The sequence below is a fragment of the Takifugu rubripes genome, chromosome 14 (assembly GCF_901000725.2).
Source record: "Takifugu rubripes chromosome 14, fTakRub1.2, whole genome shotgun sequence".
NCBI lineage: Eukaryota > Metazoa > Chordata > Actinopteri > Tetraodontiformes > Tetraodontidae > Takifugu > Takifugu rubripes.
Window position 1 is genome coordinate 790,650 of NC_042298.1, and position 27,299 is coordinate 817,948.

At 41.9% G+C, this 27,299-nt stretch overlaps 1 protein-coding gene and 1 long non-coding RNA gene across 4 annotated transcripts in view; one reads left to right on the top strand and one right to left on the bottom strand.

The window, feature by feature from the left end:
- il1rapl2 (interleukin 1 receptor accessory protein-like 2) overlaps positions 1-27,299 on the top strand; it is a 59,873-nt gene that overhangs the window by 11,086 nt on the left and 21,488 nt on the right. For 2 of the 3 annotated variants that reach the window (XM_011618138.2, XM_029847294.1), the window contains 6 exons: positions 2,602-2,710; positions 9,870-10,039; positions 10,493-10,596; positions 18,195-18,381; positions 18,460-18,613; positions 22,963-23,037. In XM_011618138.2, coding sequence (XP_011616440.2) covers positions 2,617-2,710; positions 9,870-10,039; positions 10,493-10,596; positions 18,195-18,381; positions 18,460-18,613; positions 22,963-23,037 — 784 coding nt within the window. In that variant the 5' untranslated portion in view covers positions 2,602-2,616. The remainder of the gene's footprint in view (positions 1-2,601; positions 2,711-9,869; positions 10,040-10,492; positions 10,597-18,194; positions 18,382-18,459; positions 18,614-22,962; positions 23,038-27,299) is intronic. The other variant, XM_029847295.1, reaches the window with a different exon arrangement.
- On the bottom strand, positions 1,114-2,417 carry LOC115252375 (uncharacterized). The gene is made up of 2 exons (XR_003890809.1): positions 1,980-2,417; positions 1,114-1,904 (listed from the first exon to the last, which is right to left on the bottom strand). It is a non-coding gene; the product is annotated as an uncharacterized lncRNA (long non-coding RNA).

Genomic DNA, 27,299 nt, shown 5'->3' on the forward strand with positions numbered 1-27,299 from the left:
AGCCTGCAGGAACATTGCTTCTTAATTTGGCAGCGGAAGCTGAAACTGTCTTGGGCTACAGCTGTGGTCATTGTGGGCCAGGTTCTGGATCACTTTCAGCCAGACGGTCTGTGCCACCCTGTTTTCCACTTCAGTCCCTGTGAGACTAAATGTTGACGTGGCATTTCAAATGCTGCTGTTGTCGCTGGAGATGGCAGCAACTGTTCAGCATCGCTGAATGTCAGTGCTGCGGTGGTGCAGCGGGAGGCTGTAATTCACCTGCTCAATGAGCCACTGATGCAGCACAGCAAATCATTTCTATGTCTTTGCTATAAGGTCAAACCAAAGAGGATGGCAAGTTTAGCACATCTGCAACAGAATCACAAATTGGAAGAACTGGCAGTAAATTGGGGTTCATGAAATTGGCCTGTGTAATTGATTATGCTTCCTTGTCCCAGCACCATTCTAATTATTCATGTTACAAACATGTCTACTCTCCTGCTCTGATGTTTGAACTGGTGTAATCTGACATCAGTTTAATTTTCCTTATTGGTTTCTAAGTTGCATCTATATAAGTAACAGAAAATATTAATATGCATTTTCAAGGACTCAAAATCTCTCTCTGTCTCTTCATTGTGTTCATTAAAACTTTGAATTAATCTGTTGCTTACGGATTCTATGGATCCACAAGGTTGGAAAGAGTCACTGTTGGTGTCCATTCTGCTGTGTGGATGCTAAAGAAGCACTAGCTAACTGATGCTAACAAACCACCAATTATTGCTCTATCTTGGTTTGATCGTAAAAGCCTCGCTCTATCCTCTGGATGAGTTTCAAGCTGTTTGAAGCAAAGGCACTTCTAATTGTTTACTGTTGTAGCCTTTTACCAGTTTTAGCCAGCTGGGTTGGCAGCAGCTTCATGGAAGGAAGTTGTAAGACAGGGAGGAAAGGGACGCAGATGTGGAACGATAAACCTCTGCTGCTAAGTGAGCAAAGCAAAATGTGCAGTGCCACTGTGCCTGGCTGGGAACCTAAGGCCCCCCCAACTACGAGGCAGGGACCTTGAGCATCCGGGTGCCCTTAATCTGGATGGACTGAACTGTGACTGCTGGACAGATGTGGCGACAGCACACTCAGAAGTTAAAACTCAGATGGAACATGAGCTTATGTCACAGTGACGTGGTCCAAAATCATATTTATTTCATTTGGAAAATTACGTTGACAGAATTGTTAAGACTCAGTTCATGTTTAATGGAATTTAACCAGAGATCTGTTTAAATTGGATGAATTAGCAAAACGTGTGTGGTCAGATTATTCCCATTTAGAGATAAATATAAGGTGTTAGGCAATGTATTATTTAATTACTGTAGTTCACTCAGGCAAGATGTGTTTGTACTTTAATGGTAAGCATATTTTAAGGGGGTGTTAGATTAAAAAAAATGTAGTCATGGAATTTAAATGTTAATGTTTGCAATTTACAGTTCTGAAAACTGACCCCCTCCGCCCAAAAAAAGAAATTTGATGGTAAAAGATATTGGTACTGAAATATCGGTCATCACTTTACCTTACAATCGATAATTGAAAAACTTCACTGGCCAATCCCTAATGTTGATGCTAATCTCACTGGCATTTGAGTCACAGTTCTTTCTTTGCTGTATGTAAAATTTTGTCCTTGGAGGGGATGCCTTCTCTTCTTTTCTGTCTGGAACAATTGCTGGGCAATTCTGGTCATTCATCCTGTCCTCAAACATAACGCTGAGCTCTAATGAGGTGGACAACATGAGGGCATGAGGGCAACAGCTGCCCTCATGCCAACAGACAAGAGTTGGGAACCATTTATTGACAGACAGTTGAGTTCTCCGTTCCACATCAGCAGACTCAAGCCAGTCCAGAATGGTCCACTTCAGGGTCCAGGAGCGACGGCATGCCTACAAGGTAAAGAAGATCCTACCGGTCATGCATCCCAGTAACTGGTGTCCATCATGTTGGACAAAGATTATCACCTGGGACTTCCGCCATTCTCTCCTTCCATCCTGTGTTCAAGCGTCATGCTCCAGATTTTGTGCTTTGGATTAAAGTGTTTGGGTTTTGAAAAAATCAATTTGTTCACAAGGTACTGGCTGTCATTAAAATGGTTAAAGAGTTCCCTGTAGGAGCGCTCTTGACTTCACAGTCCTTTTGTTAGGAACGGCAGTCATGAACTGAACCCCAAAAAGTAGACACACACAGGATCGAGTAGATTTGAACTGATAAATCTTTACTGAAATCGTGGCAGCTGAACTCTCCATCAGAGCACGCACAAATAGGCATCTGAATGGACAATCTGCAGGAACGAAACAGGAAACCAAAACATACGTGCAAGCCAGAGAGTTCAAGAGCCAGGCTGTGCCACAGAAGGTTGAACAACAGACTGGCAAAGACAGAAGCGTGGACCAGTCTTTTAAAACAGGAGGCAGGTGTAGATGGTTATCTGGAGATGAGTCGCAGGTGTGTAGATGAACCAGGAAGCAGCCCCACCCAGCCAAGGGAGGGGAGAGGAAAAACATTCTTAACACCTTATTGTTGAAGTTTTTTCCTCTGTTGAGCTGTTCTGACCTTTTCTGTACTCTGTTCTGATTCTTTAAGGTGCCGAGCAGAGAGATGAAGATGTTCTGCATCGTGTTCCTTCTCCTCACTCCAGGAGTGTGTGAGGATGATGATGATGATGTAAAGTACATCTCTAAGAGAAACTCTGGTAGGATGCCAGCTCTTGATATCACTTGGAATATTTCATTTGCTTTCAAAGCATTAATCTTTGTGTTTTATGTCCCCACTTTTCTATTCTGCTCTCTCTACTATTATCTTGCTATCATTCACTTTTGAACTGCACGTTTTTATCCTTGATGATGCAGTGACAAATTGTTGATGTTGAACCTAAAGTATGTGTTGCCTTGCAGCAGGAGAACTCATGGTGTTCTTCCTCGATGTTGCTTTGCTCATTTCTGTCTCAGTGGTCTGCTGGAGGCGAAACAATGGTGTGCACTTTGGTCCCGGAACAATTATGTCTGCTTATTTCTTGCTGAGGTTTAGTCAGAGTCTCCTGTTAAATGATAATGTATTTATTGACTGAATGTGTTCAGCTTTGCTCATCTTTAGAATCAGTCTCTCAGTTTAATTAGCTTTTTTTTTAATGCAGCATAAATGACACAGAGAACGTTTATTGTGGTGTTTACCTGTGGTATTGTAATAAAATACCACGATCAACTATATATCCAAGGTCTCATCCATCCAGATCATAGTAACCCAGTGAGTCTACTGGAGCATCAACTGAGCTATTGAAAGAAACTGGAACTTCTTTTAACAGTTCAGCTAAAGAAACCTAATGAAGTGCTCTATAAGTATATACGTTCTTTAGTCATTAATATATAAGTCATGGAGCTGTGACCACTGTGGAAAAGAGACATGAATACGCCCAGATTTTAAAGCTCGTTAGAGTCAACTTTGCAGGATTCGCATCTTTGTTGCTTTTACTTTGCAGTTGCTCATAATAATCTTTGAAACAAATTTCTCCTCCACATCTGCAGCAGCGGCAGCAGCAGAGATTTTTGTCCTCAAAATTAATTAGAAAAACATAGTTGTTAATATTCCACTGAGCCTTAATAACCCTCGCTTCCAATGCCTCCAAAACTGATAATTCGTACTTTTTGTTTTTTTCAAGTGGTGAATGAGTTGCCCATCAAAAAGTAGTCTAGGCATCATCAAAACTAATTTAGGTGTGTTTATGCTGTATAAAACAAAGTCCCCATGTGGGTGGACTTTTGTTCAGTATCAGTGGTGTCTGAGTACGCCACAACTATAAGTGAGGCTTTTATTGCACCGTTTCAAAGCCTCTAGAGCAGTGGTAGGATGGTATAAATATATATCAAAGTGTTAAGCACTTCACTGAATGTGACTGTGTGTGCGGGAGAGGTGTGCATAGATCAGTGATATGTTGAGGGTACAGCACAGAAATGTGGGCGACTGCGGCAGGGAGCCTAAAATAGATTTAAATAATTCCTTTCCTCAATTATAGTTGAATGCACGGATTTGGATCACACTCCCTCAATGACTATTGCCAGGCTGCTGTGTAGTTTTAATCTTTTTTTACATGCCTGTGTCATCTGAGTGAAGTGAGTGGCAGGAGTCTTGGAATGTACAACCCCGATGGCCACTGCAAGAACGACTGATCAGTGGTCTAAGGCAGTGGTCCCCAACCACCGGGCCACGGTACCGGGCCGCACAAGAAATACAGAAATATTTCCATTTTATGTATTAGCTGAGTCTGAATGATCTTTTATTTTGAAAAACCTTTTGAGGAATGACCGGATTCTCTCGGTTACGTCTTACACGCTAAAATTGAACCCACAAGCGAGCAAAATGAGTAAGAAACAAACGTCTTTAAAAAATTTCTTTGCGAAAAAGAAAAGGCCCAATCAAGAGATAGAGAAGAGCCCACATCCGAGAAAAAGAAAGCTTTTTACAGACAATATCAGGAGTTCTACTTGAAATATGGACTTATCCCGGTAGGTGATTCCCGCATACCAAGCCCACTCTGCATAATTTGTGGCAACCAGCTCGCTAATGAGGCAATGAAGCCTTTAAAACTACTTCACCACTTGGAGACCCAGCACCCTAGTTTAAAAGACAAGCCCCTGGATTATTCTGAAAGAAAAAAAACGGGAACACAATGGGCAGAAAAAGATTATTGAGGGCCATCACATCAGTAAATGGGAATGCACTGAGAGCATCCAGTATTCTGGATTGGTCCAGTATTCTGGATTAAAGTCATGGCAGAATACCCTGAAATCGCCACCACAGCACTGAAAACCCGGTTGCCATTTCCGACATTCTATCTGTGTGAAGTGGGATTTTCTGCAGTGTCAGCAACCAAAACAAAACTGGGCATAAAACAGACTGGGCATAAGCAACACACTTCGGGTGTCATTGTCTCCCATCACTCCCAGATGGGACCGTCTCGTTGCAGAGAAACAAGCTCAGGGCTCCCATTGATTTGTCATAATGGTGAGTTAAAATGTTGAAAATAAAATGTTCTTTATATATATTTTTTATATATTTTTGTGGCGTATCTGTATCTTATTTTGAAGGGATGTGAGATTAGTGCTTGTGAGTCTTCGCGGTCACACTTATCTGATAGTTCAACCCCCCCCGGGCCACAGTAAAATCGTCAAACGTTGACTGGTCCGCGGTGATAAAAAGGTTGGGAATCATTGGTCTAAGGGATGGGACAGGATGACGTGCAGCAATGAACCTGCAGGGGTGAGAAACCTGTCAGTGGATCACCCAGCATCCTCAACCTACACAGACATAGATGGTAACATAAAATGATACCACCCTAAGTTCTAAATATAAGAATTCATGTGAGTAGAATTATGACTTGTGCTGCAGAATTACTGACTACTAGGGATGTAATAATACACTTACAACAGTAGGTCACCTAGACCTCATATGTTTCCACAGAGGGCACATCTTGTGATGGTCCAGTTGTTGGGATGGCCCGGTTAGTTTTTTCTCTGATAGCTAGAATTTTATCAGTGAAGAAGCTCATGAAGTCTTCACCACTAAGGGAAGAAGGGATACGTGGATCTAAAACACTGTGACTCTTGGTTAATTTGGACACGGTGCTGAAAAGAAACCTCGGGTTGTTCTGGTTTTCCTTAATTAAAGAAGAAAAATAAGCTCTTCTAGCCTTATGGAGGGCCTTTTTTATCAACTGCCAGACAGTCTTTCCAGGCTAAATGGTAGGTATATATTTTATACCACTTATAGAATACCACTTCCTTTGTAGTCTTCGTACTTTCTGCTTGAGGATCCTAATGTGTGAATTATACCAGGGGGCACACCTCCTCTGATTTACTATAGAATAATGGTGGATTCTTTCCAAGTATGAATTACAAAACTTTTTTAAAAGCATTTTGTCATAGTTTTTATGAGGGTGGATCTTAAACCAATAAGAAGAGCCTCAGTTTTGTCACTGAGGAGAACCAGAAGTTCATTTTCTGTCGGAAGTCACATAAAGAGAGGGTCGAGTGAGCAGAAAGATTGTGTGGTGCCTTGCAATGAGACTGAAGGTTAAATTCATGGAGTAGGTGGCCGATGGCGAGGACATTGGACATTGTCAATAACAGTCATAATGTTTCAGCAACCTGTCAAACTTGAACTGACATCATCTGTAAATTAGTGTTTCTTGAAGGGTTGGCTCAGCTGGAGGCATAACACTGGCACTGACACGGCATAAGCAGTCAGGCCAACAAAACTAGTGACCTGTTCAGGTTGTACTGATGAGGAGTGTACTACCATCATGAATGAGATTGTAAAGCATTGTGAGACAAACGTTATAGCAAAGCAAAGGTCAGCAGAATGTTTACTTATGGCCTCAATTTACAATGACACAGTAGCTATGAATTTATATGACCTAGATCCAGAAGTGTTGTATCTGAATGCAATTGGCCATTTCACAAGGATGTGGCCAGAAAAATCCCTAGCCGGAACCCGAACCCTACCCCTGGGTCCCAAGCGCAAAAAACTCTATGCATATTATACATGGCTACAGTCCATACAGTACGTGTGGGGCCGAAATCCAAATCTGCAGTCAGTTTTCACTGACCAGCCACCAGCTCTGGAAGGGACTAGGATTGGTAGCTGGATAGTCCAGCATATTTTAGCATTACGTGCTAAAATGCTACTAGCATTCACATGAGCAGAATGCTCTGAGAGCATGTGAAGAGCCCTTTGTAAACAACTGCGAGCGACTATTGTTGAGTTGGAGTACAAGTCTCCTCCTTCGCCACACCCTCAAATCAATATGGCCATTAGTTTAACCAGGCCTTAGGGTGAGACTCCCCCTCTTCACGATCACATAATGGAAACAGACAATGAGGCCCAAAGTGAAGAGGAGAAACTTTAACTATTGGATGTTAGAGATGCTCCTTGATGAAGTCAAGGCAAGAATATTCTTTTTGGAACGCTGTCTTCTGGAATTAATAATAAATGAAAGTGAATGGATGAGTGTGTGTGAGGTGGTGAATGCAGGAGGTTAGCACATTTGCTGAGATTTTTTTTAAAAAGTGGTCTGGCAAGTGGACGTGAAGTAGAGGACTCCTCTGACCTAATGAAAATGCTTCCCGTTTACTCAAACAAATTCATCTCCTGATGGTGCCTTTATATATACATGGCTCCTGGCCATGTCATGCTCCAAGTGTGGCCACAGCTGTGGAGCTGCAGCCACAATAGGAGCCATAGCTCTGCACATGGTTCCATGAGGTTTGTCCTTAGGAACCTAAAGGAGCTGATGAACTTGTAGTCCTGAGCCACAAAAACTAGTCTCTCTAAACTGTACATTGCTAATGTGGCTCAGGAGTGGCCTTTCTGACATTCTGAAGTTTCCCAGCATCACCACTGAGGCTCGCCAACGGCTCCAAAGCACGAGAAATGTGCGTACATCAGCCACATGTTGGCATAGAGCATTGCACATTTCCGTTTCGTTTCATTCTTGATAAAACTTTTTTCTGCGTATGTCTCTTTGTGATTCATTTAGAGGGTTTTAGAGATTGATTCTCTAAAGAGAACAGGAGAGTTTGTTCTACATTATGTTTCTTACTGTCATTTTGGGGGTCATGTTGGGGTGGAGGGATTGTTGATGTTGGAGTAAAGGTTTTTGAAGGGAAAAATTGTCGTTGTAGTTATTGAACTTTTAGTAGGTGTCACGGGCAGAAGCAGAACAGAAGCAGGGCAGGAGAAGACACAGGTGTGCCAGATTGGACTGAGGAGCACAGGGAAGAGACAGGTGTGTCAGGGTTAAGGTGTTGCAGACTGTGACGTAGGCGTCAATTTTGAACCCTAAATCAATACTCAGCCCGGGGGCAACCAAATGTGTCCCAAACACTCTGTTTGAATGTCCACCGGTGTAACGTTACAATCTGGGTGACAGTCGCCCGTCGTCCTGAGCGTGTCCTCCCTAACAACCACAGCTGCCTGTGCAGGAATCCGCCATTCTCATTCTTGTTTCACCCGTGTGTGGCTGCCAGGACTGCCGTCGGGTACAGTCCAATGACGGAGTCCCAACGAAGCCGTCCCCGCATCTTCTCCCAGTAGAAAAGGCACTTGGTTCACAGGTAGCTTAGCATTAGCATTTAGATTAAAAGGAAGTCAAACTGGCCATTCAGAACAAGGTGGTAAGGCTGGTGTGCGTGGCTGGTGTGCGTGGCTGGTGTGCGTGGCTGGTGTGCGTGGCTGGTGTGCGTGCCGCTGGTGTGCGTGCCGCTGGTGTGTGTGCCGCTGGTGTGTAGCTGAGCTAAATCCTTTATTTAAACCAAAGCACATTAGTAACGTTTCAGTTAGACATTAACCAGCTGCATAACAGGAGCATCATACGTTCCCCTTAAAGTCAAGCATACTGGTATCAGCAAGATTATTGGGCATTTAAAGGGTTTGGTACACTGGCACCACCAATAGTTCTTATGGGTTGATGAGGAAAAATTCAGGGCAACAAATATGCAAATAGAAAAATAACAACAACTGAACTGAAGAACCCTTCTGGAGAGAAGGCAAAACGTCTTCTAGGAAAATAACAGTTCAGTCGACACAGAAAAACTTTGGATAACTTTGACCTGGATGAATGTGAATCTACACAGATGACAACAAAAACAACAACAACAGTGCTGCGACTGCTGCATTATTTAATACTCCATTATTCTATCATAAAGCTGCAGAATCGGCAAAGAATGCTGATGGCTGTTTAGACAAACCGTTGTGTCTGCATTATTTTCTGGCCGGAAAATGAGGGAGGACGTCATAAGGAGAGCCAGGAGTCGGCTCTCACCTTGATTCCATTTTTTTTTCCTTTTTTATGCTTTCATTGCTTTGTCTCGTGCTTTGTTTCACATTAATTTTATCCTCTTAGTAGCCGTAGGACATGTCCCTCTTTGGAGTGTCTGAGATTGTAATCTCAGCTGTCCGATTAAATCTCGTTGCCATATTGCTGAGTTTAAAATGGCCCATTGATGTTAATGAGTAAATGGTTCCTCCAAAGAATAATCAGCCTTGATTTTATCCTTGATCATACCACTGTAATCAGGGGGTGAAGAGCTCCTTTCAACTCCAACATGCTTCAGGGCTCGTTTCACTTCAAACTGTAGGTGAGACTAAAAATCCCCACTCACATATCAAAGCTCTGAGGCTAAAGCTGGTGTCCACACACAGCAGAGCTACATCTATGTGACTGAAATAAACTTAGACATCTGGAAAATGAGTAAGTTGGAATACTAGTTTCTTTACCTGCATTTGTGAAATGTTGTGACAGTGTGACTTTGTTATTCAAAGTTCAGATATGTCTTTTATTGATCAGTCTGGTTAAAGGTGGTGACTGTAGGTGATGAAAGGGAAGGAAAAGCCAATCTCTTGCAGCTTTAAGGGCAGCAGTGTATATCAGTCAGTCTAATTACACGAGGGGGACATTTTCCTTGCTGCTGCTGCTGCAGAGTTGTGTAATGACAGAGTTGCTCTGATAGGCCATTCAGCTGGGGCTGAACCTGTAATTAATGCTGTCACACGGGCTAAATTCAGGTCTTTTCATGCCTTCTTGCTCTCTGCAGGCATCATCTTTAGATATTGTAATGACAGTTCCCTTCCGCACAACTTTCTTGCACCACTTCCCATCCATGCAGTACTTTAATTTACTAATTGTCTTAATTTAAAATCTACAGCATTTGTGATTCAAGCTGCTTGATGCAGGTCCATGTCTATTTTTTTCCAATAAATATTTAAGATGGCTTTAATGCTCAGAGCTGCTTCCCTGTAGCATTTCGCTAAATGCATTTGTTTGCCCTCTACAATTTCATCTCTTTGTGTCCACACAGTGGATGGATGCATAGACTGGTCTGTGGATTTAAAGGAGTACCATGTTTTGGCTGGTGAGCCGGTTCGGGTGAAATGTGCACTCTTCTACAGCTACATCCGAACCAACTACTCTGCTGCAGCCAACACCAAGCTCCGCCTCATTTGGTACAAGAACAAAGGAGATGCAGAGGTAGTTTCCTACCAGTCTAACAGAGAGTGAACCAGAATGTAAATACTCAAACCCACAAAAATCTCAGATAAGAAACCTTTAGCTAGAACCAAGCGTAAATTGCCGTATTAAGGGTGTATTCAGGACTGTATAGAATGAAGGCTAAACTGGCACAGCAGTGTGGCACAAAGTGGTTACCTCATTTTTGCATGAGGAGACCCTCCTACATGGTTAGTAGCACATCTGTTCGCCTTTAGGGCTTCATAAAGGTTTGCTTATGTAACTGCATGTAATTGAATGTTAATGTTTTTAGCCTAGTGAGGCTTAAAGTTATCACAGTTATTGAAATGGTATTTTGTCCATCTGATTTCCTTATGTAAAGAGCTCATTCACTGTGTTAAGTCTCTTTTCTCAGAATCCTGGCAGGACACTTTCATATGTGCTTTAGGATTATCTCTGTATTGTTTCCTTTAGGAGCCGATCATCTTCTCTGGTCACAGACTGAGCAAAGAAGATGACTCGCTGTGGTTCAGGTCTGCTGAGTTAGAAGATAATGGATTCTATACTTGCGTATTAAGGTAAAGTAATGATACAGGAAGGACTAGATCATTTTATTCCTTTATTATTTTACTGCCTTTTAAATTGGAGCACATTTTTAATGTTTTTCTTTCAAACAGGTTAAAATACTCCTTTGTTAACTCTTTAAATTAAATTTCAAAGTCAGTTTATCATTATAGTTTAAGAAACAAAAGAGGGATCAAGAAACAAAAAAGAATTCAATTAAATGTAAAGAAAATATAATTACCAACATAAAACAACTGCAGCTGAAGGATTTCTTTTTATACATTCTTTATTTGTCCAAGTTATTGTCTTTAAATGGGCCTTTCAGTTTGCTTTTCTTCATTTCTTCACAAGTTGTTCCGTGGTTTAACTCCCTGAGTTCACCCACCATGAACTTTTGCATTTGTTCTCAGTTTTTTTTCACATGTCCATCTAACCTTTAGGCTGGATCTGTCCTCCCTCATTTGGAACAACTCTTGGATGAATGCTGCATATTTGTGATTGAATTTGATCCTTGAATTTGAGCGTTTTGAGTTTGAAAAGGGGTATGTTGCTTATTCATGATTTCCATTAGTTATGAGTCTTCTGGCTGTTTTCTGAAGGATCAATATTGAATTGGTGGTTGCCTTCCCACCACTATCTTCTCTATGGGAGTGTGAAGAGCAAGACCTCGTGACCTTATGTATCTGCAAATAAAATGATTTCCAGGATTTTGGAAACCTTAAAAAATATCCTTCAGATGCAAAATAAAGAGTCATTTTCCCAACACTGACCCTTGGGGAACCCCACGTTTAATCTTACACAGTGATGACTTTTCACTGTTTATCTGCACATGCTGGTAGCTGTTTCCTAGCTAGCTGGTTTCCAAGAATGCGCTAAACCTCTGATTCCATATGCTTGCAATTTATTCAACAACAATTTAGGATCAACAGTATCACAGTGCTAAGACCATTAGTGCTGTGAAGTGGTCCTGTTGGTTCTGTATCCATGTTCCTGCTCACAAAGTACATTGTGTTCAGTGAGAAAGTTGTTTAATCTTGAATGTCTGTTTTAGTATTTTAATGTGATGTACATATTTTTGAAACTGAAAGCAAAGAGATGGATGTGTGCTTTGAGAGAACTTTTGAGAGAACTGTATGTGCTATGTATTACATTTAACCAACATGCAGTTGTGGGTGGATCCTGCATCAGCTGCATCCTGGCTGGTTTATGCCATCACAGGACAATGGTCCTGCAGCTAGCATGCAGTAATGTTTAAAGGAATGTTCATGTAAACAATCAACTAAGGACAATAAGCATTTTAAAGTGTTGCTCAACAAACTGACATCACATGGTTAGTTTCAATATTACATATTCAGTTGGAGTAAAAAGACCATTTAACTGGCTATAAACAAACAGCTCAAAATATATCATAGTTATCCAGGGTAGTTTTCTGTGTCAACTGGACTGTTTTTCTTCTCTTTTTAAGATGTTTTGCCTTCTATCCAGAAGGCTTCTTCAGTTCTGAACTCGCTGGGGAACAAGCTTGAAAATATAGCCCTTGTGGACCATTAGCATGCTAATGATCTGGGTGGTCACCTACTTTCAGTTGAGGTGTCTCCCCTTTGTCTGCTGGATCACATGGTGGTGAGTCACTGGGTCTCCTGGAATGGTGTGAATGTTTGTTTTGCTGTTGGAAAGAGTGGAGGATTGCATTGTATGTGGGTGATAGGAAGTGCCTTAGCCCACCACCTCTGTTCAAGGATGGTTTTTCCAATTTGACATGGCTTCCTTGACACCTCTCTCAAACCAACTGGCCAGTACCCGTACTTGGCTGTCCTCAAAGGAGTGCCCGCTCTCACACCTAAAGGAGAGCGGGCTTTATTTTAAAGCTCTGTCCCCAGCAAGTTCACAACTAAAGCCTTCTGGATAGAAGGCGAAACATCTTCAAAAGAGAAGAAAAACTGTCCAGTTGACACAGAAAACTACCTTGGACAGCTCAAAATACTTCACTATAAATGGCTTCTCAAATATTCTTCCTCTCATCACAAGTGTGTCATTTTCTCTTTTGGGGTTGCTTATACCTCTACTTACTTTATTATCATCTTTTGGCTCCTGATGTCTTCATCGTGAGCCCCAGGCCATCTTCATCCCCTCCCACTCCCCTCTGTCCTGCATTGCTGCTCTGTTCTCTGCAACAGCACCTGTCCTATCTGATCCCCTCCCACCTCTTTCTCTTTGCCCTGCACCCCCCCCCCACTCAGTTACATTCTTCTCTGCTCAGAGAGGCGACTCAGCCTGACAACTTAATGAGAGCTTAGTGACTGTTTTAGTCTTAATCTGTCTTATTACGCCCCCCCCCACACCCCTCGCACACACACACATGATCTAGCCTATATTTGAACATATACCATATGATTTTCTTTTTGTGGAGTACATTTTGCATAAGACAATTATGTTATTATGATGTATTTTTGAAATATTTTGCACAATAGTTTACATAAAGTAGCTATAATGTCCCAGCACCAGAGGTTGTACAAGTAGTCCAACTCCTCCAGGATGGCACATCAATATGTGCCGTTGCAAGAAGGTTTGATGTGTCTCCGAGCACAGTCTCAAGAGCATGGAGGAGATTCCAGGAGACAGGCAGTTACTCCAGGAGAGCTGGACAGGGCCGTAGAAGGTCCTTAAACCCTCAGCAGGATCGGTATCTGCTCCTCTGTGCAAGGACGAAAAGGGTGAGCACTGCCACAGCCCTACAAAATGACCTCAAAATGAATGTTTCTGACCAAACAATCAGAAACAGGCTCCATGAGGGTGGCCTGAGGGCCCAACGTCCTGTAGTGGGTCCGGTGCTCACTGCCCGGCACCGCAGAGCTCGATTGGCATTTGCCATAGACCACCAGAATTGGCAACTACACCACTGGCGCCCTATGCTCTTCACCGATGAGAGCAGGTTCAACCTGAGCACATGCAACAGATGTGAAAAGGTCTGGAGATGCCGTGGAGAACGTTATGCTGCCCTCAACATCATTCAGCATGACCGGTTTGGTAGTGGGTCAGTGATGGTCTGGGGAGGCATATCCCTAGAAGGTCGCACAGACCTCTACATGTTAGATAATGGCACCCTGACTGCTATTAGGTATCGGGATGAAATCCTTGGACCCATTGTCAGAACCTACGCTGGTGCAGTGGGACCTGGGTTCCTCCTGGTCCACAACAATGCCCGACCTCATGTGGCTAGAGTATGCAGGCAGTTCCTGGAGGATGAAGTAATTGATACCATTGACTGGCCCCCACGTTCACCTGACCTAAACCCAATAGAACACCTCTGGGACATTATGTTCAGGTCCATCATGATCCTCAGACTGTCCAGGAGCTCAGTGATGCCCTGGTCCAGATCTGGGAGGAGATCCCCCAGGTCACCATTCGTCGTCTCATTAGGAGCATGCCCCGACGTTGTCAGGCATGCATACAAGCACGTGGGGGTGACACAAACTACTGAGAATCATTTTGAGTTGCTACAATGACATTTTGGCAAAATGGACCACTCTGCTGCATCATTTTTTCACTTTCATTTTTGGGGTGTCTTTGATTTTCCCCCACCCCCTCTATAGGGTGATCATTTTCATTTCTATCAAATTATGTGGCATCATTTTGTTACTAATACATCACCTACTTTTCATCAGGAAAGATATTCAAGATCATTTTTCCCCCTTTTAGATCTGATGTGTTTTAGAAGTGTTCCTCTAATTTTCCAAGGTAGTTTTCTATGTCAACTGGACTGTGTTTCTTCTCTGTGAAGATGTTTCGCCTTCTATCCAAAAGGCTTCTTCAGTTCTGAACTCGCTGGGGACAGTGCTTGAAAATATAGCCCATGTGGACCATTGGCATGTTAATGATCTGAGTGGTCACCTGAGTGTCATTGGCAGGGTCATTGGTAGGGTCGGTCACCTAGTTTCGGTTGAGGTGTCTCCTCTTTGTCTGCTGGCTCACCAGTCAAGAACTGCCAATAAACTTTATTAAGTGGGTTGGCCTGAGGTTTAAAAGACGTGTGCTTGACAGCCGTACAGATTAATCTCAAGTCTATAAGACCAGCTGAGTTTATTATAGCACATTTCAGGTGCAACGTGTGACAAAGTGCTTTACATCAGGATAACAAAGATCTGGAATTTTCTGGTTATTTGTTCCTGATATTTTTGCACAGAAACTAAAATCTGCTTTTTTCTCACCTTTGAAACAGTCAGTAGACTCGTTCCTGGTGGCCTAAGAGTTCTGGATGGCCCATATTTAAGTAATAGACCATGAATGGATCTAGGCCCTAGTCAAAGCTTTGTAGGGCAGCAGGAGTCCATGGCCATCCCCTGATTCCTAGCCTGGACTGTGGTTTTCAATGTTCCAGACTGAAGCTGATATCTCACCTTTTCCTATTCGTTGTTGGCAACAAAGACCAGCAGCTCAGTTTTATCCTTGTTTAATCAAAGAATATTCTGGTTCATCAAGTAATTTATTTGGCCAATGCAACCAAGGTAGTTTTCTCTGTCAACTGGACTGTGTTTCTTCTCTTTTGAAGACGTTTCACCTTCTATCCAGAAGGCTTCTTCAGTTCTGAACTCGCTGGGGACAGAGCTTGAAAATATAGCCCCTGTGGACCATTGGCATGTTAATGATCTGAGTGGTCACCTGAGTGTCGTTGGCAGGGTCGTTGGTAGGGTCATTCACCTAGTTTCAGTTGAGGTGTCTCACTTGGTGGTGAGTCACCAGGTCTCCTGGAATGGTGTGAATGTTTGTTTTGCTGTTGGAAGGAGTGGAGGACTGCATTGTATGTGGGTGTTAGGAAGTGCCTCAGCCCACCACCTCTGTTTAAGGATGACTTTTCCAATTTGACATGGATGGCTTCCTTGACACCCCTCTCAAACCAGCGGTCTTCTCTGGCCAGTATCCGTAAAAACTACGTTGGATAACAATGACCTGGATGACTGAGAATCTACACAGACTTCCTCTAATTTGTTTGAGCAGTGTATATGAGTCAAACAGAGAGAATAATCTACAAAATTATTTTATGCTATGTATTGAGAGGACTTTCCTCGTGCTTGTCCTCCATATTGAGTCAAAGTCAACCCTGAATCATTGGGTCTCATTCATGAAATGTTAGTAATTTAGCCAACTCCAATAAAAACCTATTCTGGGTTCAGGAACAGGTGAAACTGTTGGGGAAAGTCAGATCTGAGTTTGGGGGACATTAAAACAATATCAACAAAAGGTTAAAAATGTATCCTTCCCAGGATACATTTACATAGACAAAGCCTATGCTGAGAGCCAGCAAGGTATCACTGCTGCCATCTTCAGAAAAACTATCCAGACCACCAACTTGCTTTGAAACATCTCACCTACAAACTGTTTGGTCCATGTTCACAGCCATCATCTATCCCCTAAACCAAGCCACATCCCTCCTTCCTCATTTTGACCCAGTTATCCACCATCTCACTTTTTGTTCTCCTGGACAATTTATTTTACACATCAATGATGTATATAAGGTAAGCAACCAGCCACATAATTTCTGTATCTTCTACAATGTCTCAACTTAATCCAACACATTATTTTCCCAACACACAGTTGTGGACACATTCCTTACTTGGTGTGCTCCACCAGTCTCAGCATTCAACAGTTATCTAGCCCCAATCTCCAGATCTTTAACCACCTTGCTATCATTATTCACATAGAAATACCTATCCCTTCCACGAAACACAACTGGACCCCAACTTTCAGAATTCTTGAATTCACTCCTTCCTCACCAACAGACACCAGTTTCAGTATAAAAAAAACTGTACCTCTGCCACTGCCCCTGTCACAGGGTGTCTCACAGAGGTTGATGTTTGGCCCCATCCAGCTCATTCTCTACATGCTCCTCTGTGCCCAGACCATCTGTCAATGAGGCCTCCAGTTTCCCTGCTATGCCAATGACATCCAAATGTATACCTGCACCAAAGCCATCACCAACATCACTCACTCATCTCTGACTCTCAATAGTGAGTTAGCATCCTCTATGGTCTACCATCCAAAGTCATCAATAAACTACACAACATCCATAGCTCTGTTGCAGTTTTTTTTCATCTGCACCATCTCCCAAGACCACATCACCCCTGTTCTCCAAAATCTTCACTGGCTCCCCATTACACAACAAATACAGTTGGAAATTCTCTCCCCTAAACTCAGAGCACGCAATAACCAGGCCCCCTCCTCCATGATAGATCTACTAAGTAACGTCTGCTCCTCTGAAGGACATCTCTCGATATTTCCATGGACCGCCCCCCTAACCCATCCACCCATCCAAACCCTCTTCAATCAGCTCTTATTATATAATTTTTAAAATGCATAATTTATATAATTTGTGTTATGTATATTTTTGTATAATATGTAGTTTGTAATATATGATGTATAATTAGCTAATTAGCCATCAGTGCTAACTCCATCCTCTGCTTCTAGTTTGCACTTCACTACTAATTTCAATGAAATAAACTAGCCTTATTCTAGGTTGTTCTCATGTCTTGCAGTTACCTGCCAACTGTTATGAACAAGGTATTCTTTAGAATAGATGAGAAAACAGTAAAAAGGAGTAAATGATCAGAGACATTTCAGTGTTTTCCACAGTTGTATACATGTAAAAGTCTAATGGATAAGCGTTTCAGCCCGCTTTACTTTAAAGACACGACCACACCATGGTGGTATGCTAGTGTAATGGAAAATCACCGCGACAGTACCACCCTCCTACTGTACTGTGTTGCATTGACATTGCCTGGTGAAAAAGTGTCTTTAGTAAATGCTTGGATGCTTTCCTACCCCATAATTGCTTTGTGCAGAGGTTAGAGGCCAAGAAAATGAATCCCCAAAGATGTCATTCATTAGCCTAATGTGATCATTGGTGCAGCAGATACATCAGTATAAGTAACAAGAAATTGTTTTGATAAAGAGTTTCAGTGAATAGTTAATCTAGCATTGTTCTTGCTCCCTCAGAAGTAGGAAACAAAGAAAGACAGAAATGTAGAGATTAGTCTGGTTAAGAGAACAGCAGCCTTGATACAGTCTTAAAACTTTCGCAGCCTGTTTACCCAATGTTGATGGGGGTGGGTGTGTGTGTGTGTGAAGACATTCAGGACCTGTTTAAACAATCTCTTCCAAATGTTCTGTTTTTACATTACAGAGGATGGGCTAGCGTTTACAACATGCTCACTCTGGAGCCCAGTTTCATAATGTTTTAATTTCCTTCCATTCTTCTGGAAACACACAGAAACTGCTTTCGAAGATCTAAGTACAACATTAACCAGGAGCTGAAGCACAAAGGACATGACCACATGTTGGTTAAGCAAAGGTGGTGACGCCCTGTGGTCGGGCAAATGTGGAAGATGCTCAGCAGGGGCTTGCATTTATTCTTTAAAAGCAGGCCTGATGTTTGCTGGCACCTCTAATGGCCCAGATATTTTAATTTCAGAGTGTGGTAAGAAGCACATTTGGTGTTTTTGCATTTGTTTTTCTAGTTGTTTCATGATGTTCAGGATGTGGTGCGATGATGAAGCTGTTTCAGGGTGATTGGACCAGTGTGATAGCGCTTTTGTATTTGGTATTTGAATCTGTCCAGGAACTCCACCTACTGCATGAAAGTGTCGATGTCAGTGACCATAGAGGCCAGTGACGAGGGGAAGTGCTTCAGCAGCAAAATGCGCTACATGGAGAAAGCTGAGATAACTCACGGCAAAATGATGAGCTGCCCAGATATTGAAGATTACCTGGCTCCATACAAGCAACCACAGATGAATTGGTACAAGGTATGAGAACAGTTCGGGCATACAGTCAGTGGGTTCTGCATGTGTTCTTGATTGTGATTTGATGTGGTGTCTTGGCAGGAGTGTGAACAAATCGAATGGAGGAAGTCTATTGTAGCAAACAGCACACATGTCTGGATTCCTGAGGTGGAAGAGGGTGATGGCGGGAACTACACCTGTGAGTTGCAGTATGGCTCCAGACTGGTACGCAGAACATTACTGCTAAAGGTCACAGGTAAGAAGCTGCCACTGATGATCAATACTGTGTTCACAAAACCAAAAACATTTTTCCTTTTTTGAAGCAAAGTTTGGTTAATATACAGAATATAGATTTTTTTGTATTATTATTTATGGGCACATTTGGAAAGGGATGGTTGGCTGTTAACATTAACTATAAAACTATCAATACATTTCAAGATAATACAAAGAATCAATCAATCTTTATTTATATAGCATCTGTTACAATGAGAATTATTTCTAGGCGCTTTCCAGAATCCCAGGGCCTGACCCCCAACAAGCCACAGTGGCAAGGAAAAACTCCCCTTTAACAGGAAGAAACCTTGAGCAGGACCAGGCTCATATAGGGGGACCCTCCTGCTGATGGGGGCTGGATAGAGAGAGAGGAGAAGGGGGAGGAGAGAATAGGTAGAACATAGAGAAACATAATATTAATTAAAATAAGCTGCCGGTAGAGTTGAGTTGAGTGGGTCAGCGGGGTCGGAGGTCAGTAGGTCAGCATACAGCTTATGAAGGCAGTGATACCTGTACATGAATACAGAAGGGGGGGCGGGGGGGCAGAAAAACTACACAAGAAATAACATCACTGGTCGGGGAGAGGAGAGGAGAGGAGAGGAGAGGAGAGGAGAGGAGAGGAGAGGAGAGGAGAGGAGAGGAGAGGAGAGGAGAGGAGGCTATGACCCAGCAGGGTGACAGAGGCCTGTCAGGTGATCATGTTTCTGGACCCTGGCAGCCTCAGCCTATAGCAGCATAGCTAAGATGTTAACCTAATAATTAGACGACCCCCTAAAACAAGAAAAAGAACCTCATGTTTATAGTTGCATATAATAAACAAGATTTTCATTATAATTTAATTATTTAGAAGTTGTGAAAGATTTGGAAAGCTCTTGCAGTCACTAAAATTAAAGAATTAAAAAATAAAATATTCTATATTATAATATTCTTCTACAAATATGTTTTTTCTTAGCCTGACTGTGTTTACAATATTTCCAGTGCTGACCTGGACTAAAAGTGTCCTGAGGGTTCTCTTGCTGAGGGTCCTTTGCAGAATCTTAGCTGTTGCTATGACAGAGAACAAGTCAGAGTGTCCCTATCCCTGAGGGACAAAGGCTTGTTGAGTACATCCTCCAACCCACATCACAGCCCAGAGTGCACCAATCACCCCTGACACCACAGCCTGGATTTAACTCCCAACATTTTCTAAAAGTCACTTTTCAGCCTTTCAATTCAGTATTTTCTTCCTGTTGTTTATCTGCTTGAGGTTTTCTATGATCCAGGTGTAGTTGGATATTAGTTTACTCATCCTGGATGGTCGTTCTGAGTTTTTTGTAGGGGTCTATTAACAAATCACATCTGGACTTGGACTGACTCATATTTATCCATCATCTTGGTCAAAGCACACCGTTGATCTGATCCCTTGCTGTGCTGCAAGGGAACAGATCAACAGTGTCCCTGCCACCTGCCACACTCGATGCTCATTTGTGCAAAGATTTGCTAGTCTGGTTACTGGCTGCTAGTGACTCAGCTCTGTCTGGTTGTGTGGGTATTCCATAATGGAACTTTCTTGTGGTTTTGTTCTTGTGTGTATGTGTGGGTCTTGCCTGTTGGCAGCTGGTTCTTTTGTGCCATGTGGCATCTTGAAGGTCTATTATGGCACTTCTGCTACCATGTCGACGCCTGGATGTAGCAGCTGTATGTTGGTGGGGTCTTGGTAGCAAGGTACTCTAAAACTCTAGTGACAGCAACACAACTGTGCATGTAGAAATGGAAAAAATATATAGATCTCCAGAGATAAAAAAAGAGAGAAATGATGATACATTAAATTACAGTCAACAGACAAATCCTGATTATTTACAGTGCGCACAATCCAAACTGTAAAAGCTTCTCATGAAATACACTGCACAAACAGCCTGAAATTCCATCATGGAACTTAAAACTTTAGAACAAAAAAACATGACATAACCAGCCAAATGTTGCCGACAGGCTGAATTTATATTTTTCTTTGTCTTTTTTCTTTGTTTTAGCTGTGTGTTTAGCACTCCAACAACACCACCAAGAAATTGTAAATTCAAACTCTCAACCACAAAATGCAGCTGATGGGTTTAACTCTGTAAACATGTTACTGGTTTTGGCCAGTCAAGAGAGAGTTCTCAAAGAGTTCTGACCCCCCTCCCCCATCACTCTGCAAGATGACCTTTCACCTTTATTAGCTCCACAGTGTTGATAGTTATCACACTGGCCAGAAAAGATATACAGATACACACACACACATACACACATACACACACACATATACTGTATATGTGTATAGATAAGTCCTTTCTATTGGAAGGACAGAATACATTTATCAATTACGCACTGCTTTGATTAAACAGAAAACACAAACTTGGGTATAATTAGCTGACAACACAAACAGTTCGACACAACCAGGTCACCATTTTGAAGTTTCCCATTATTCCTCATGCTCTTCATTTGGACTAACCCAATCCTCTTCCTCCACTTCCTGTCTTTCTTTATCCTATCTTCTTCTCACCTTCTTATCTTACATCATGATAACTGGATCTGTGATGTTAGTTTCTTGTTGGTTTTTTCTCATTAATCCAAGTGGATATTCTCTTTTTGTAAATTCTTTACTTACATTTTTTTGTCCCAACTCATCGTCTCTTCCTTGTGTGCAGTTCATTGTCAGATCATCTGCTGTCCCTGTTCCTGTCAACATGCCATCACCATGTAAGTTATTTGTTTGCAGCTAAATTCTCTCCTAGCTCCATTCATTGTGTGTTAGTGCTGTCTTTATTTGGGTGATCCCTAAATTGTTTAAATTGCATGGTTTTTGGATGAATCACCTTCGCAGCTCCATCTGCCTATTCATTTGGACCTCCATGTGCTTCACCTGTGGACTGTCACAGCCATAATATTCAATATTATGGTTCCATATTCCACTGCCACTCCCGTAACTGGCCTGGATAGATGTCAGTATGATCTGGCCTCGCTGAAACACCGAAGCTTGAAATAAGTAAATTGAGATTAACAAGCGTTAAAATAGTTAGCGACCATAATGAAATACCTTGTTACCTGTTGCTTTAGCAGCTTTAATACATAGTTGCCATTCTTGTGTCCTACTGCTGAGATACCCAAGTTGGACTCCTTTTGTTCCTCAAGAAAGAATAATGAAACAGATATCGTCATAAACAGGCACATACACACAGCAACATGGTGCCAGGGACACTCAGTCAAACACACGAGCTCCATCTAATCTTGTAGACCCAGCATCCCCTGGTGCCGCAGCCTCACCACACCTACAGGTCAAGTTTCTGCAATGTCACAAGATTTATTTCTGTGCAGAACTGTACTTTACACCAAGATCTTGTATTGATGGTGGGAGAGCTGGACACAAAGCTTCTCCATCACAACCCAAAGATTCTCCAAGCGTGGACTCTGTGGTGGCCGATCTACGACTGGAAAATGTGTCTTTATGCTCCCCAGCAAATGGAAGCCTTTTTTTCCTGAGTGGTTTTCTTACTTCCTTGGCTTCCTTGCGTGCATTGCCCCTGTTGATGCGCTCTTACTTCACCACTAAGCCCAGAGTTGAGTTCTGCTGGTGGTTTTCTAAGATCTCATTTCACAAAACCTTCATCATTCAGGATTTTTTCCAGAGCACATTTCTTGAAACTGATGGGTCCACAGTATCCTTACAGTTATTAATAATGGGCAGTTTCCAGTTCTTAATCCAATTTTAGTAGTTTCTGCAATCTCCTTTGGGGTTTTCCCTGCTTAATGCAGGAAAATGGTTTGATCGTTTTCAAACAGACTAATATGGTTCCCTTGAGCACAGGATGAGTGTTCCAACATGAGATATTGCTTACTGCATCACTTACTCTTAGATAACTGTTGCCAGCTGAAAGATAATGGCCTCTACAGTAATTACCCAGTAGGAGGCTCGTACCTCTTTGCTTAGTTAAATCAAGGTGGTGACGTGTTTTTTGGGCAGGCCATTAATCAGTTAGAAAGAACTACAATAAAAATACAACAGTATTTTTGAAAGGAATTCTGAGGTAACTGCAAAAGTCATAAACCCTGCATTAATTATTGTTTTGAATTCTTAATGATAAATCTCTATCTTCCCGTTAATTCCAAATCTTCATCAGATTGTGTAGCCTAATACTGTGAAGAAAAGAATCACACAAATATAATAGGAAATAAAAAAAACAGAAATAATTACAATACAACTGCTCTGATTTAGATGTATTGATTAGCATTTTTACTTAAATTGTAAGTAAATACGAACCATCTATTTTCGTCTTTTATTATCCTTTACCTTACGCTTCTAAACTTTATCACTCCCAGCTCTCCAGACCACCCACCCTCCCAGGGTTCTTTTCCCTCCAGAGAAGCAGGACACAGTGACAGAAGTCATAGCAGGTAACAGCTGTTCCTTCTTGGTTTTTCTGTTCACATAGAAAAAATATTTATGCTCTTGTTGCAGTGTGAGAAGTAACCATGCTTGCTTATGATTCTTAAATTTCCAATGTATTATTATTATTATTATTATTATTACTACTACTATTATTACTATTATTATTGTTATTGTTAATAACAACAATATTATTGTTGTTGTTGTTGTTATCATTATTAATATTGTTGTTGTTATTATTATTATTATTATTATTATTATTATTATTATTATTATTATTATTATTATTATTATTATTATTAACGTCCAGTAGAAATGGTAAATTCCATCTCTGGTGTGTTTTTGGTCCCTGAGGACACAGTTTCATGTTTTTACTGTCAAAGCATTTTCACACTTGGAATGGCTTTGGAATGTGCTGGAGCTAACCCGGAGAGATGCCTTAAGTGGAATATTTTTGTCACTTTTATGTGTGGAATGGAGGTTAACGGATGGGTATTCAAAGTCTGTCTGAAAAACTACATATTAACGTTGAGAATGTTTTTTTTTATGTTCTCATCTCTCGTTAAGGAAAGGTCTGTATGTTTGGTGCATTCATATTTTTAGTTTTTGTCTCTTTATCAGCATCTATGACCAATCAAACCTCTTCTGGTCGAGTGGTTTCTAATTGGTTGAAGGGCCCTACTCTGTCCTCCCATTCTGTTAACTTACATGTGCATACGCACTTTAGTTGAGGAAGCAACGCTGCAAGCTGCTCGCAGGCATCAGCAAGCATCTGATTCCTCCTGTGGCTTAAGTGGCCTTTTCAAGGCAAAGTAACAAACTCTAAACTCACTGAAAAGCAATAAGGAGAGTTGGAATGTGAGAGAAACATTACAAAGTGAACATCGATATGGCATAGCCGTGATGTACACCTGTGGATCTGAAAAGATTTAAATGGATGTGGAGGTTGCTGCCCCTTCTGAAGCTTTTCCACTGCTCTTCTGCTCTCTGTCTCTTGAGGACGTCCAGATTCTGAGCTGTCCTCTTGTAAATACGATGAAAGTTTTTACTAAAATTTGCTGCCAAGTTGCTTTTGTTGCTGCAGTGGCTGTGTAGCTTCGGCTAATTATGTGTTTACCTCATTGGATTACTCTTCAAAATACTGTGTTTTATCCTCTGTGACTGTTGGTACTGTGTCCTCTGTGCACTGTGACTGAGAGTAACATCTACTTCTCGTTCATGTTTAGTAGTTTTTATACTTCATTGGACTGTTTGTGGAGTGGGAAGAAGAAGAATGTGGATTCTGGGAGACATGCAGTAGGAAGGAGGGAGGGATCAGTAATAGAGCCAGGGTGGGAGGAACTTTTCCCCGTAGTTCTGCATGCTAAAATTCTAATATCCCACCCTTAAGAATCCAAGATTTAATGGTTAATGGATTGTGTAGAAAGCACTCAGAAGGTTAAAGAACATGTCCCTTATAGTGCTCCCAGTACTCTCCAGATGTGAAACTGACCAATGCAGCAGGGAGATGATAGCATCTTCCACACCAAAGCCCAATCGATATGACGGCTGCACCTCGCTGCTCACCAGGTGTCACAGGTTGGTGAGAACAATCTTCCCCATCATTTTTATCAGGTGGAAGGTTCAAGCCACTGGCCTGAAGTGGTTGGGCTTCCTGGGATGTGCTGCCTTAGGAACTGGACCCACACATGAGGGTTGGGTCAGGGTTATTTTCCACAGGAGTGGAACTCTCTACAGACTCACCCTGACATTCAAGATGTGTAGAAGTATTCCACAGAACTGATTTGCACAGTCCTGGAGTTAATGCCATCAGGGCCAATGGCTTTTCTCATCTTGGGTGGGGGGGTGGGGTTATGGTGTGACTCCTGTTGGGAGCAAATTAAAATCACAAGGATCAAAAAAGGCACTCAAAGGCCAGACCAGACGCGGTGGGACCATCCAAATATTAATAATGTCCAAATATTAAAGATGGTCTGAGTCCAAATGAACAACTGAATGGCATATTCTACAATAAACTATAGTGATTGATCCTGAAAAATTACCATATTAATGGTTTTTAAATTACAGGAAGCAACGCTTAAAATAATGATCCTGAAAAATTATGTGAAATAATAAACTGCAAGTAAGTCATTGGTGTATAATTTAAAACACACCCCTTGTGAATAGCCATTTAATTAAGCCTGTCAAAAATTTAATTTCAGTCAGTAATTTCAGTCTAATTTAATCTGTTCATTTAAAATGAGGCCAGCCTCCCAGCTAATCAATTGTCACCTAAATAGGCATTAAAGATGTAGTTAATTAGAACTGTCATCAAATATAAGTGTAGAAGGGGTCATTTGTTGCAGTACTTTGACAAGACCTTTATACAGGTTATATGAAAAAATATGTGCATGGGAAGAAAAATATATTTTTATAAATATATATTCACAAATGAAATTAAATTAGTGATTCACTCTAGTGAGTATCAGTAATAGTTACACTGGGAGCCTTTGAGTTGTGGGTGACACTGAATCGTGGAATTGCTGTTTTTTACCACCCATCAGATGAATAAACTTCTTGATGTTACGTGCTGCAAAAGCAAGTTACGGTTGCAATCTGGTTGAGATCAGGCATCTGCAAAGCGCCTAGAGACAATTTTGATTGTAACAGATGCTACATAAAGTGTAGAATCCTGAGTGTTTGATTGATTGACTGAGTCTGCATATAAGCCTCTTGTCATAATTGTCACCTGCGCCTTGCTGTCTATCACCTCCCTTGTAAGGAAGCAGCCCTATTATTATCAGATAGTCAGATGAACTGCATTTGTTGCCAGCTGTTGTTTGTTAGTGTGAATTTGTGTGAGGGTTTGTTGCCTGGTATGTCTGGACTAACGACCTGGACCACAGAAATGCACTTCTGTCCCTTTAAAAATGTGGGTCTCGGTTGCTTGCAACTGGACCCTGGTGTGGTTCTTTTACAGTGGTAATGCAAATGGACCGGAAAAGGGTGGCTTGCCCTTTTTGGGTTGTAGAGAGGTCCTGCCTCAAGTGGAGGACTTCAAGTATCTCGGGGTCTTTTTGTGGTTGGAGTACTGGACGATTGTGGTAAAGAAACAGCCGAGTCAAAATGTGAAGATCTAGATTTAGCGGTCAGTCTATGTTCCCACTCACTTATGGTCATGAACTTCGGGTAGTTACCGAAAGGACAAGATCAGATTCCTGTACCCAAAATGAGGCTATGTGCTTCTTTAGAGGTTGGCTAAAATGCTCAGTCACTCGGAAGGAGCTCAGGGTAGAACCGCCTCTCCTTTCCATTGAGAGGTGTCAGCTGAGTTGGCTCAGGCATCTCTTTCAAATGTCACCTGGACGCCTGACTAGGGATGTGTTCCTAGGGACATGTCCTACCAGAAGAAGGCCCCGAGGTAGACTCAAGACAGGCTGGAAAGAATATGGCCTCTTTCACATTGCACAAAATTAGCTCTTTGTCCCAGGGTGACGTTTTGGCACTGTGAAAGGGTTGTCATGGCATTTCGTCCTGGGTCCTGCTATTGACCCAGGAAATTAGCAAGATGCCGCTGTTTGCCTGTAATTTGAAAGCCGTCCAACATCGTCCTACTAAATTAAATGATGATGATGACGATGATGTTCTTAGCTATCGTGACAGTGCCCTTACAAAATCACAAGATCCGCAAGCTGTTCAGCTCTGGCAGGGAAGGAATATTCGGAGGCAGATTTTTGCAAAAATATTGCCACCCTGGGACACTCAGAGTGTCCCAACTTTGCACATTAATATACGGCCACTCAGCTCTGGTTCTACCTCCTGAGCATCTCCATCTCGGAAGCGGCGCCATGGTGCCCCTGGGTACTGTTGCAGTTTCCTGACCCAGACAGAGTATTTATTTTCAAAAATTCTTTAGAGAAATTATTCTGGAGTTTCTCCTTTGCCTAATCACTGGAGCAATACATTTGACACATTATCACTCAGACATTGTTCAATCTGCACTGAGCTTGTAAATTTGAAAAAAAGGGCCAAATTTGCAAAGTACAAACCAAAGTTGACATTCCTGCTGTCCACTGGTTACCTCACACTTGTCTGGTGCTCGTAAAGATGTAATGATGACATTGTAAATGCAATGATCCAATGACATATGAGAGAAAGGAAAACAGCCACGCCCCTCTCAGGGAGGTCAGACCAGCTAGTGCTGGCAATGTGAAAGTGCTGATCCACGCTAGAAAATACCGCTAATTTTGTTAAAGTGCTGAGCGTCTCTAGGCTGGCCTGGGAGTGCCTC